The sequence below is a fragment of the Geotrypetes seraphini genome, chromosome 5 (assembly GCF_902459505.1).
Source record: "Geotrypetes seraphini chromosome 5, aGeoSer1.1, whole genome shotgun sequence".
NCBI classification, from domain to species: domain Eukaryota; kingdom Metazoa; phylum Chordata; class Amphibia; order Gymnophiona; family Dermophiidae; genus Geotrypetes; species Geotrypetes seraphini.
Window position 1 is genome coordinate 151561007 of NC_047088.1, and position 14062 is coordinate 151575068.

General features: G+C 44.9%; 1 protein-coding gene across 1 annotated transcript in view; it reads right to left on the reverse strand.

The window, feature by feature from the left end:
* Window positions 1-14062, reverse strand: part of NOP58 (NOP58 ribonucleoprotein) — a 182315-nt gene that overhangs the window by 129038 nt on the left and 39215 nt on the right. Inside the window, exon 6 of the mRNA XM_033947006.1 lies at window positions 2409-2473. Coding sequence (XP_033802897.1) covers window positions 2409-2473 — 65 coding nt within the window. The remainder of the gene's footprint in view (window positions 1-2408; window positions 2474-14062) is intronic.

Genomic DNA, 14062 nt, shown 5'->3' on the forward strand with positions numbered 1-14062 from the left:
CCTTTTGGTAAATCTAGCAGGTTTTTAATATAAAGCGGGCTATAAATCTTTTAAAATAAAATAAATACATAAATAAAAATTAACCCAGAGTGTAAGAGCCAGAAGGCAACTAAAATGGAAGGGCCTCTGAGATCACAATGGTTTAAATATTGCAAAAACCTATTGAGTTCACATTCAGCGCCCTCTCATATGAGAAAAATGTCATGAATGTAACGTTTCCAACATTTAATACAGGATTTCTCCGAGTTGTTTTGTTGCAAAAACAAAGCTTGTACAGGCAAAAAAATAACTTTAAATTCAAATTGGAAAAATCCAAGATGGCCACCGCGGGTGAAATTTACAGTAACCCCCCCCCCCCAAAAAAAAAAAAAACAAAAAAAAAACAGCCTATGAAAAATACAGGAACCTCTAAAATATGGCAATTTTAGGATTTTAGGAGTGGGGGACAAAGGCTAACCTCCAAACTGGCCAAAATTCACTTTTGAAGACCCCCTCCCCCCAAATCACCGAAATCAGGGAAAGTGCCACCCACGACACTTGGCAGAGGAACGCAGTTGGCCCGATCCCAGACATGCCTCCACGGAACCACGCAGCCAGTATTCAAACCCACTAGCGGACGAACCTGGGGTGAGCCAGCTCCCAAGGGAACGGTTCCAGAGCCCCAATCTGAAGTGCAGGCTGTACAGAGGGTGTATTGCCAGGCAGCCAAGCCTTTGGGAACAGACATCTTTCTCAAAGACTGCGATCTCTTGTAGCCAGAGCTGGTCCTGCTGGGAACCTCTAAAACATTAAGAAATACTGACTTAAAAACAAACGGGGAAAGCGTCTGGAGGCCACATTACAGTAAAAATGTGCGCAGAATTAAATTGGTTCAGCGGATGGCCACCAGGATGATCTCAGGGCTCAAGGGTCTCTCGTACGAAGAGACACTGAACAAATTGCAGCTCTATACTCTCGAGGAACGTAGGGAGAGGGGAGACATGATCGAAACATTTAAGTACCTCAAAGGCCGTGTCGAAGTGGAAGATGATATTTTCTTTCTCAAGGGACCCTCGGCCACAAGAGGGCACCCGCTCAAACTTGGGGGCGGAAAATTTCATGGCGACACCAGAAAGTATTTCTTCACAGAGAGAATGGTTGATCATTGGAACAAGCTTCCAGTGCAGGTGATCGAGGCAGACAGCGTGCCAGACTTTAAGAATAAATGGGATACCCATGTGGGATCCCTACGAGGGTCAAGATAAGGAAATTGGGTCATTAGGGCATAGACAGGGGGTGGGTAAGCAGAGTGGGCAGACTTGATGGGCTTTAGCCCTTTTCTGCCGTCATCTTCTATGTTGCTATGTAAACTCGAGCAAAAAAGACTAGCTCCTACTGTCCCGCTTGTAGGAAAGCAACTGAATTCCTGAGGGCAGTTCTGAGGTAAGAGGGGAGAGTCTGAAAAAATTATATAAATGAGCTTCTTACAAGCAGATTTGCGACTGGGGATGCATAACCCACTTGTCCAGGAATAGAGTAGGATTGTACAAGAAACTTGATATATGCATTAGAGAATGACACGGCGACAAAATTCATCACCGTTCCTGTCCCCGCGGATAACCGCGGGAAACCATCTTCATGTCATTCTTTAAGGAGAGAGGGAAGAATCAGAGTATAATTGGGCACAACCACTGACCCCCAAGCTTTGCTTTGAAGAATGCTGGTGTAGGACTGAGGTTGAAATAGACACTAGAAAATGACATGGGATTATTTCCCGCGGTTATCCGCGGGGACGGGAACAGTGATGAATTTTGTCACTGTGTCATTCTTTAATATGCATGGTTAAATCCAAAAATAATTTTAAATAATATTTTCATTTCTGGCTCTCTGGTTAGACCATGCTTGCTCACTTTTAGTTTAAACTGGAATAAATTTAGTAACAAGAGAGAGAGACAGTAGAAGGGGGAAAGTCAGGAGAATGGACATCATGACGTCTATAAAAAGAGGCAGAAACACCTTCCACAACTAAAGACCTCCAACCCCTGCACACAATCTCCCTTCACATATCATAAGCCTTATTCACCTCCCACAGGCCTCCCTCCTTATCCACACTATACAACTCACACATGTTTGCTCTCCTCTACATGTTCTAAATAAGAGATGTGAGAAAAGGGAGTATATTAGGAGGCAGAGTTGGCACAAGAAAGTAAGCACAGATTTAAATTTCAAATCCCTGTGTGTACTTTGTACCCAGGGTATGTGCACTGGTCCAAAATTTCATGAGAAGTCTTATAGGTACCTTTACTATTTATCTTATGATTATGATTTCAGACAAGTAAAATCTGCATCAAGTCACCTATAGTAGCAGAACAATTGGTCTTCACTGTGTGAGCCCTGAAACAAATGAAACCAAACTGGCATTTACTTACAGATTGCCTGCACAATCATCGTGTCCACTTTGTCAGGGCTGAACTTCAACTTGTATCGAGAGAGGCTGCAAACAAAACAGAATTAATCTTCCTTTAAAAAGGGAGACAATACTATACTGAAGTATATACCATTATTTAAAGAACAGGTTCATAGTCCGTTTCTGTGACAGTGATAATAGGTGAACGAAATCATGGTTCTTGCACTTCAACTAGATTCAATCACTGACAACAGTGGCCCTGAGAGAGGAATGATGTTTAAAATTCCCATCACAGAGTATCTTGGTAAAATCAGCTAACTGCTCATTTATTTATTCAATTTTTTATACCATCCCAAGGAAGCTCAGAAAGCAGATACTTACCGTAACAGTTGTTATCCAGGGAAAGCAGGCAGCTATTCTCACATATGGGTAATGTCATCCATGGATCCCGGATGCGGACAGCCTCACAAGCAGACTTGCTTGTAGAAACGTAGAAGTTTTGAGACAACCGCACCGCATATGCACGAGTGCCTTCCCGCCCAGCGCAGGGCAAGTTCTCAGTTCAGATAGCTAGCAGAGAAGCCAACCAGGGGAGGTGGATGGGTTGTGAGAATAGGCTGCCTGCTGTCTCTTGATAACAACTGTTACGGTAAGTAACTGTGCTTTATCCCAGGACAAGAAGGCAGCCTATTCTCACATATGGGTGACCTCCAAGCTAACCAGAATAGGATGGTGGGAGCGTTGGCAACTTAGGAGAATAAATTTTGTAATACTCTCTGGCCAAAATGGTCATCCCGTCTGGAGAAAACATCCAGACAATAGTGAGAAGTGAAAGTATGAACCGAGGACCAGGTAGCAGCTTTGCAAATTTCCTCAATAGGTGTGGATCTGAGGAAAGCCACTGAAGCTGCCATTGCTCTGACTTTGTGGACTGTGACTCGACTGTGTAGTTGTAATCCAGCCTGGGCATAGCAGAAAGAGATACAAGCAGCCATCCAGTTGGAGATGGTATGCTTAGAGATCGGATGTCCCAACTTGTTTGGATCGAAGGAGACAAAAAGTTGAGGAGCAGTTCTGTGTAGTTTGGTGCGTTCCAAGCAGAAGGCCAAAGCACGTTTACAGTCCAGAGTATGAAGAGCTGATTCTCCAGGATAAGAATGAGGTCTTGGGAAAAAACACTGGAAGTACAATAGATTGATTGAGATGACATTCTGAAACCACTTTAGGTAAGAATTTAGGATGAGTAAGGAGGACCACCTTGTCATGATGAAAAACTGTGAAAGGTGGATCAGCAACTAACACTTGCAGCTCACTGACTCTTCCAAGTGAGATACTTCAGATGAGCTGTAGACATTGGTTCAAATGGAGGCTTCATCAATTGAGCAACAACATTGAGATCCCAAACCACTGGAAGCGGTTTGAGAGGAGGTTTCATAAATCTGGAAACCACCGGATGCGCAGAGAGGGATTTCCCTTCAATAGGCTGATGGAAAGCAGCAATTGCACTGAGATGGACTCAGATCGATGTAGACTTGAGGCCAGAGGTGGATAAGTGCAAAAGATAATCTAGAACAAAAGATAAGGAGGAATCTTGAGGCTCCTTATCATGAGAGATGCACCACGTAGAAAATCTAGTCCATTTTTGATAGTAGCATTATCTAGTGTCAGGCTTTCTAGAAGCCTTTAAAATGTCTCTTACAGGTTGAGAAAACTGAAGAGGAGTTATGTTGAGAGGTTCCAAGCTGTCAGGTGTAGAGACCGCAGTTTGGGATGAAGTAGAGATCCTTGACTCTGTGTAAGCAGAGACAGATAAACTTGTAGAAGGTATGGCTCCCTGCTGCTGAGTTGAAGTAGAAGGAGTACCAAGGTTGTCTCGGCCACCGAGGGGCTATCAGAATCATGGTGGCATGATCGTTCTTCAACTTGACAAGAGTCTTGAGAATGAGAGGGAATGGAGGGAATGCATACAGAAAAAGATTTGTCATTGCAATAGAAAAGCATCTGCCTTGAGGCGATGAGGAGAATATATCATGGAGCAGAACTGAGGCAGTTTGTGGTTGTGGTGAGATGCAAAGAGATCTATTCGAGGCGTTCCCCACTGGAAAAAAATGTGATGGAGAGGCGAGGAATTGAGTGTCCATTCGTGAGGTTGCAGGAAATGACTCAATTTGTCCGCCAAACAGTTTTTCACCCCTTGGATGTAGACAGCTTTGAGGAAGGTGTTGTGGAGGATTGCCCAGTCCCAAACCCCTGTTTGTTGACACAGTACATGGCGACTTGGTTGTCCGTCCAAATGAGGACTAACTGGTTGAAAGAAGATGTTGAAAAGTTTTGAGAGCATTGAAGATCGCTCTGAGTTCCAATAGATTGATGTGACACTGACGATACGCACTGGTCCAGTGGCCTTGAGTACGGAGATCATCGAGATGAGCCCCTCAAGTGTAGGTCGAGGAATCTGTTGTGAGGACCTTCTGATGAGGGGGCGTTTGAAACAGCAAGCCTCTGGAGAGATTGGAAGAGAGCATCCACCAGCGGAGAGATTGTCTCAACGAAGGAGTGACTGTACTGTGTTGAGAGAGTGGGTCGCAAGCCTGCGTCCACTGAGATGCCAGGGTCCACTGAGGAATTCTGAGGTGAAGTCTGGCAAAAGGAGTCATGTGTACTGTGGAGGCCATGTGACCTAGTAGTACCATCATGTGTCTCGCTAAGATTGAAGAGCAGGAAGACACTGCATGACAGAGTTGAAGAAGAGCCTCCAGACATTGTTGTGCAAGGAATGCTCTTAGTTGGATACAGTGTTCCCTCTAAGCGGGCGGGTGTTGTGAGCAAACTTTTTTCACCGTGAGCCAAAAATATCGGGCGCCAGCAAGTTATGAGCCAACTCGCCCGATTCTCCTCTCGCCGCCCTGCCATCTGCCGTACGCCTCTTCCGATCGTGCGCTGTGACGAGAAACGTGTGCGCTGCGATGTAATATTTTGTGCGCCAGCGCACGCCAGCGCAGCTTAGCGGGAACACTGGTTCAAATGGTTTTATTTATTTCCCCAAATTTATTTTTGTTATATGCATTGAAAATATTTGATATTGCGTTTAAATCAAAATCTCAATAAACTTGAAACGAGTGCCCGTGAGATTGTGGGAGGGTTAAATACTCAAAACTTAGAAGTTTTTGCTACGCCAGCTTTCTGGTATCTTTACATACAGTGGCGTACCTAGCATATGTAACATCCGGGGCCCATCATTTTTTGGCACCCCCCCCCCATCTGTAAGAAAAACATGATTTTTAGTAACAAACCACACGTCACACATGAGTACCTAAGAAAAGGCAGCATCTTACATATTGCAGTGAGCAGTACATCAATACACCCATTGTAAAACTAAACAAGCCAGACCAGCACAGATCAATCCTACACCGTCAATCCTAACAGAAAACCATGTCTTTCGAACACACAGAACACAGAAAACACCTTCGCCTAGTAAGGAATATGTAATCACAAACTAACCCCTCCCTCTTTTACAAAACTGTAGTGTGGATTTTAGCTACGGAGGTAACAGCTCTGATGCTCATAAAATTCTGAGCATCAGAGCTGCTACCACCAAGGCTGGTGCTAAAAAACGCTTCACAGTTTTGTAAAAGGGGGGATAAAATAAAAATACATAGACAAAGGTTAAATTGAACCAGCAAGAAGCTGGACTCTGCATACAATGCTTCACAGAAACAGTGACACATGTCTCCTAAAGCAATAAATAAATAGAAATTTTTTTCTACCTTTGTCTTCTGTGGTTTCTCCTTTCCTCATCTTCTTGTAACTCTCTTCCTTCCATCCACTGTCTGCCGTCTCTCTTCCCCTATATGGCATCTTCTCTCCTTCTATGCCCCTTCCAGAAACTGTATGCCTCCCCCTTCCATCTCTCCTTTCACCCCATTGGTCTGGCATCTCTCTCCTCGCCTTCCCTCTCCCACACCTCTCCTCATAGTCTGGTATCTCCCCTTCCCTGATTCTCTGGCATCTCTCTCCTTTCCTTTTCTTCCATCTTTCGCTCCCCCTCCATGCTCTCACATCTCCCCCTTCCTTTTCCCTTAGACTGGCATACCTTCCTCCTACGCTCCAAGCCCTGGCATCTCCTTTAATTCCCTCCCTCATCTTCCTTCTCCCTCCAGCTGGGTACCGCAACACTCTTCCCTGCAGCTCTGCACTTCCCCACAATTGCCATGCTTCGGTTCCTCTTCTTCCTTCCTTCCTCCCCCCCCCCCCCGCGGGACCCTGCGGCACCATCAACTCTTACTCCCTCTAATGTCGGCCCTGCAGCTCCAGACTTCCTCGCACCTTCTCCCCTCCCCCTTTGGATCGCTATTATTTTAAATGTTATAGCCGCGGAGCTGTATCCATCAGTGGAGATGTCTAACCTCGGCCTGCCCCGGAACTCTTACTGCAGCAGCCGCCCGTCTAGGCAGGAACAGGAAGTCACTGTTGCAGTAAGAGTTCCGGGGCAGGCCGAGGTTAGACATCTCCACTGATGGATACAGCTCCGCGGCTATAACATTTAAAATAATAGCGATCCAAAGGGGGAGGGGAGAAGGTGCGAGGAAGTCTGGAGCTGCAGGGCCGACATTAGAGGGAGTAAGAGTTGATGGTGCCGCAGGGTCCCGCGGGGGGGGGGGGGGGGGGGGAGGAAGGAAGGAAGAAGAGGAACCGAAGCATGGCAATTGTGGGGAAGTGCAATCCCCCCAATGCGTCCCCTTACCTTACCGACGCGTGTGTGCGCTGTGAAGAGAAACTTTGCGCTGCGATGTAATATTTTGTGCGCGAACGCAGGCCAGCGCAGCTTAGCGGGAACACTGGTTGGATAGTGTCCAGAACAGCTCCGATGAATTGTAGATTCTGAGAGGGCTGAAGCTGGGATTTGGGAAAGTTGATTTTGAATCCCAAGCTTTGTAGGAACCACGTAGTCCGTTGGGTCGCTACAATAACCTTCTGAGATGTTGAATCCTTGATGAGGCAGTCGTCTAGGTAGGGAAATACCTGAAGACCATGGTTCCTTAGAGCTGCTGCTACCACCATCACCAGGCACTTGGTGAACACTCTGGGAGATGAAGCTAGGCCAAAGGGTAGCACTCTGTATTGATAATGCAGATTCCCCACCCAAAATCTGAGGTACTGACGGGAGGTCGGATGAATGGGGATGCGAATATAAGCCTCCTTGAGAACATAACTAATCGTTCTGATCTAGAAGGGGGTATAGGGACGCTAGGGACAACATGCAAAATTTTTCTTTGACTAAAAATTTGTTGAGAGCCCTGAGATCCAAAATGGGTCTCAGATCGCCTGTCTTCTTAGGGACTAGGAAGTAATGGGAGTAAAACCCCCTGCTCTGCTGTTCCAAGGGAACTTCCTCGATGGCACAGAGACGAAGTAGAGCTTGAGCTTCCTGAAGAAGAAGGGCGGTCTGGGATGGACTGGAAGGATACTCTCTTGGAGGAAGCTCTGGTGGAACCTGAGTGAAATGAAGAGTATCCTTCCCTGATGATTGACAGCACCCAGAGGTCGGATGTAATGGTCTCCCATTGGTGGTAAAAATGATGGAGACGACCTCCTATGGGGAGAAGAGAGGACAGAGACAGAACGATGGAGGTTATGCTCTGTTTTAGACAGTCAAAAAGGCTGCGCAGCCTTATATGCAGCAGAAGGCTGAGGTTTCTGTTGCTATTGTTTCTTGGGAGGCGCTTGAATGTAAGGAGCTGCCCTTGGAGAATAACGCCTCTAGAAAATTGAAGGAGGGCGTGAAGATTTCACAGGAATTGGGTTGACAATGGAAGCAAAAAATTTTTCATGTTCAGACAATTTCTTAGTGGCTGCCTCTATGGATTCATCAAAGAGGTCATTGACTACACAAGGGATATTAGCCAGGCAGTCCTGAAGATTAGGGTCCATGTCAATGGTGCAAAGCCAGGCCAAGCAGCACATTGCTACAGAGAAAGCAGTGGCCCTGCCTGACAATTCAAAGGCATCATAAGAGGACTGAAGAAGATGCAATCTGAGTAGCAATAACTTCTTGGAATTCAAAGTGCTTCTGTGTATCCAGGTGATTGAGAAATCTGGGAAGAAGATCAATGAGGAACTTGAGGTAACTAATGAAATTAAAATTATAATTAGGGACTTTGGAGGACATCATAGCATTTTGGTAAAGACGACGTCCAAACTTGTCCATAGTTTTCCCCTCCCTTCCAGGAGGAACGGTAGCATAGACTCTGGAAGGATGGGATCTTTTTAAGAAGGACTCCACAAGAAGGGATTGGTGAGACAACTGTGAATTCTCAAATCCTTTGCAATACAGAGTTCTATACCTGGAGTTCAATTTGCCTGGAACAGTAGGAATGGTATAAGGAGTCTCCAGGCAGCGTGTGAAAGTCTGAGACATAAGCTTATGAAGAGGAAGCTTAAGTGACTCTGCAGGAGGTTGAGGGAGATGCATGACCTCGAGATACTCCTTAGAGTACTTAGAACCAGCATCTAATTTAAGTTCTAGGCCATCAGCCATCTGGCGAAGTAAAGAAGAGAAAGACAGCTGATCAGCCAAGGCCTTGCCTCAAGAGGGATTTGATGATCTCGAGGCGGCCTGGGTCGAAGGAGAAGCCTCTCTGGAGAAATGACAATCGAAAGAATATGGAGACTTGGATGAGGTAATGGAAGCAGCTGAGTCCTCGAGGTCTGAAAGTGGAGACCTCAATCAAGGAGTTGGTGGTCTGGAAGAGCTGGAAGGTCTGGAATGAGACCTAGATGAAGAAGGACACTCTTTGGAAAACGACCTATGCCTGGATGGATGCCTCGATGAAGGCCTTGATCTACGACGAGAGTGGTGTCTGTAAGCTGGTCTCGAGGAGACTTTGTTCTAGGGATGGAAGTAGGCAATGCTACTGGTGAATGGATAGGGCTAGAAGCAGTAGATCGAAACTCAGGAGGTTTGATGGAGGAATCTCGAAGCATTCCCAAAGACTCTGCTCCTTGTATGGAGTGTGAAGATTCCTGTCGATGCACTTGCAAAGAATCTACTACTTGTATAGAGTGTGTAGATATCAGACCAGACATTCGCAAAGACTCCGCTCCTTGCATAGAGTGTAAAGGTTCAGCTCGAGGCATAGGCAGAGACTCGACCTCGCGGGAGACTGCTGATTGCCCAAGCTGGATTAGAGAAGACAGTGTCAGCCCAAATTTGCTCAGTAACTGAACAAACTGCTGCTCTAACATGGTCTGGAGAGAAGCCGGCAAAGATGGATCCGCGTCGGAAACCGGACCGATGCTGAGGCTATAGGCTCCAAGGTGGCAGTGGAGATGTGCTTCGACTTAGAAGTCTTGGAAAGCGTGAGGACCACTGCCGGAACCTTTCGCTTAGGTATCTGACCTGAGGGAAGCTCAGGGGAAGAGACAGCAGGTTTACTTGAGGTCAGGGATGTCCCAAACGAGGAAGAGGTCAGATTCGTGGAAGCAGGAGGACCCTCGGTGGAAGGTGGGACCTAGGCAGCACTCGAGGTCAAGGGTGCAACTGAAGAGTCCATCCCGAAAAGTTTCTTCACTAAAATCCAACGACGTTTAAGGGCTCGAGGTTGAAGAGTAGCACAGCGCTTGCACGACTTCGGTTGATGGTCCAGCCCAAGGCACTTGAGGCACCAACGGTGTGGGTCTGTGAGGGAAATAGCACGCTGGCACTGGCTACACTTCTTGAAGCCCATTGCTGGCTGGGACATACGAGGAAAAATAGCCGCAGCAAAGTCGAAGCCCGCAGGCTGCAGCCAAACGGCTCGCTCCACCAGTCGAACGAAGAAAAAAATTAGTCTTTTTTTTTTTAACTGAAAGAAAAGAAAGTAACAGCGATTCATGAGAAAAAAGAACACAAACTGCGGTGAGAGAAGGCACGAAGCAATGAAGTTTAGCGCAGAGGGTCAAAGACGGACTTCTCGGCTTCGCGGAAAACTGAGAACTGAGGAGACTCACGCTGGGCGGGAAGGCACACGCGCATGCGCGGTGCGGCTGTCTCAAAACTTCTACGTTTCTACAAGCAAGTCTGCTTTCGAGGCTGTCCGCATCCGGTCTCCGTGGATGACATCACCCATATGTAAGAATAGGCTGCCTGCTTGTCCTGGGATAATGCTTTATCAGATGCAAATAGTGTAGGACCTTTTTGCATTCTTAATCCTCTAGGGATCATTTTCATGGATATATACTGTGCCAACGCATTGCTGTGAAGTTCAGCTCTAATGAAATGTTTATGTAGATTTTCTAGATCAATCCATTTCTGGCTAGATCAAGGATAGTAGGGCGCTGTATCAAAAAGCTCCGCTGTTCATCTGAGAAACTAAAGACTTCCTGATTCACAGATTCAGAAGCCATTGGCAAAATGATTGCAAAACTTGCTCAAAATTCAGGCCACTATACATTACATTACATTAGAGATTTCTATTCTGCCATTACCTTGCAGTTCAAGGCGGATTACAAAAGAGTTATAAAAGGTGGGTTACAATATTGGATCATTGGTAAATTCAAGAGAAGTTGAGAAGGCGGGTTACAAAAAGAGATATAAATGGTGGGATACAGTACACAAATCCTAAATCATACAGTGCAAGTACTAGTGTACCATACTAATTCTGAACTCACTCTCATAAGGCTGTGGGATACCAACCAATAACTAGGTTTTTTTGCTATTTTTGTATGGACCTTCAGAATACAACCAGGCACAATATACTTCTGGTTGTTTCTATCTACAATCGGTCCAACTTTTATTGAATTCTTATAAAAAAAAAGTTTTTTGTTTTTCTTCTTATCATTCACTAATTCATTATTTGAATAACTATTACTTAGCTTTTAAAGTAATTCTTCATTGTAAAAGTCATCTTCCATTAGACCACCTCTCACGACATGCATGTTTCACTGGAAACTGACCAGGAGATAACTCCTCTGCTAATGACAATGCATACATAGAATGAGTCTGTGCCAAATCCAACGCTCAATGTCCAGCAAGGGGTGTGTTACCTCATTCTCGATAAAAGAATCAATGTATCCTTGGGCTGGGCTAAGACAGGTAGTCATGGAAGACATTAAAACATGTGAAGATTGAATCTGCAGTATCACCAAAAGCTCTTGTTTGATCATAGCCCGAACTCCTCCTGAAGAGTCGGAGTCTGCTCCAAAGAGACATCAGCGTGGAAGCAGTCTGTAGTGCCGGTTGTCTATGTGTGGGAGACCTCAATGTTGAGGCAAGCCTGGAAGAAAACGCAATCTGTAGCAATGGAGAGTGATCTACAGTGTGTCAACACTTACTATGCGTCGAAGAGGTGGATGCCTGGGAAGACATCATACCATACCTAGTGGGAGGAGGAATGTTTGTGCTTCCTAGCATTCTTACGTGAAGCATCCTCTGATGTGCGAGGTGGGGATGAAGACGATGTTTTCTCGTCTCTGCAGAGAGCCTGATGTTTGATGCTCTCAATGCAGCATCGGTTCACGCAGTGCCAAATCCAATGCTGGTGTTACAGATTGAGCTTTGGGTTCCAAATCTCCTGCCACACTGGATGCCAATACTGAATTTGCTGCGTTGAGTGTCATCTTTTGCATATGCAGACAGAGTTCATAACCAATGTCCCAATGTTCAGGACCTAGACACTGAACATACCAATTGTGGGGATCAGAGCCTGAAATGGTCCTATTACCCTCTTTGACATGGAGGGAAAAATGGCAGATGCAAAGTCAAAAGGCTCTATGGCCCAAGAAGCTCAAGTAAAAGGTAAGCCGAAAAACACTGACGCTCTCTGGGTTGAAAAGAGACCTTGAAGTGACTTAAAAGCAAAAAATTGACCAAATTTAACTCGTTGAAAACGAGAAAAATATTATGAAGAAGAAAATAAAGGGAAGGCACAAAATGACTTTAGAGTTTGACGCACTGAAGAGATACCAAAGACACAGATTCTTGGTTCTGCAGAAAACTTAGTAATTGTTGGTCCTGCATGTCAATGCTGGGCAGGAAGGCACCTGCATGTGTACAGGGCAGGCACTGCGTAGTGCACTGTTACTTTAAATCTTTAGATGACATCTATACCGGGATCCATGGATGATGTCATTCACCACATGTGAGAATACTATGCCTGCTTGAACTTGGAGAAAAAATTATCCCGCAAGACAATTTCTTCATTCCTGGCATCAGCTCCACCGTTCTGCACAAACAGGATGTACCAAAGAAGTCTTTAGGGCAGAGCTTTTGTTAGTAATTTGTAGTTTATCTTTAAAAATCATTCATGGTACCAGAAGACTGGAGGGTGGCCAATGTAACCCTAGTTTTTAAAAAGGGTTCTAGATGTGATCTTGGAAGTTATAAACCGGTGAGTCCAATGTCAGTGTTGGGCAAAATGGTAGAAACTATTATAAAGAACAAAATTGCAGAGCATACAAATAAACATGGATTAATGAGACAAAGTCAACATGGCTTTGGTTAAGGAAAATTTTTCCTCACCAATCTACTACATTTTTTCAAAGGGATAAACAAACATGTGGATAAAAGTGAGCTATTCAATACTGTATCTGTGAGCCCCTCACAAAGAGCATAAAGCTGGCCAGGCTAACTGAATTAATTTTTGAGGTGGTTTTTTTTGTACATGTGCTGCTGAAATAAGCACTTTTAGAAAGCCTGGGAGCACACACAAACAGGGTGAATGGGCAAGAGGAGCGGGGGATGGGGACCCGCAGGATTAAGCCAACGCCTAACTCAAGAGCATTATGAAGTGCAACTGGGGTCTGCAAAGCCAAGCTCTGAAATCAACCAGGTATGGTCCTGAGACTGTGACCCGAGAATGGCCATAAGGCTCATCCATGATGTGAGGTAGCAGCCAGCAAAGTGGGGAGTTGGGCCAAGGACAGAAGCACCGTCAGTATGACCTAGCACCTGCTGAAGGTAAAATAAAATACTGGATTGTTCCAGGAAGCACCTCTACTTTATGCTGGTGATTTTCCTAGCTGAATTTGGTTCTCTCTACCTCTTGGCAGGAAGGCATAACACCCATTTGTGCAGAACGGTGGATCCAATGCTAAGAAAATGAGGTCTAACAGTCCGAATTCCACCTTTTATACAAGTATGAAAAAATAAGTTACAGAAGTTCAAACAGATAACTTTTTAAGACTGTTTATGGACCCATGCCATGAAAAAAAAAAAAGTATCAAATAAATATCCTGCCGATCAGGGTTTGTGTCCATATACAGTGTCACAAAAATTTATGCATTTAAGCTTGCACTTGCTCACAGAAGGTACTTCAACTGGAGCAACCATAAAGTAAAAATATAAGTGGTCATTTAATCCTTCTAATCATGGCACATTCTCCAAATTATAGCAATACCACAAATTCACACCGCTATTTGAAGTTGTTAACACTATATATGGACACAATGATCTGCGGGATATTCATTTGATACTATAATATTTAGAGAATCTTCCATATCTCTATGGTTGTATTATAATTTGTCTCCCTTTTGTGTTGGATGAAAAAAAAAAAGTGGAGGCTATTCTCAATATTTTGAATCCACTAATTTAGTCATCTTTTCCCAAAGATGGTCACAAATGTCTTATTGGTGGCATCAACCTGTAGGAAGGCCATTATGAAAAGACATTTTCAGGGCCCACTGATCTGGTGTTTTAAG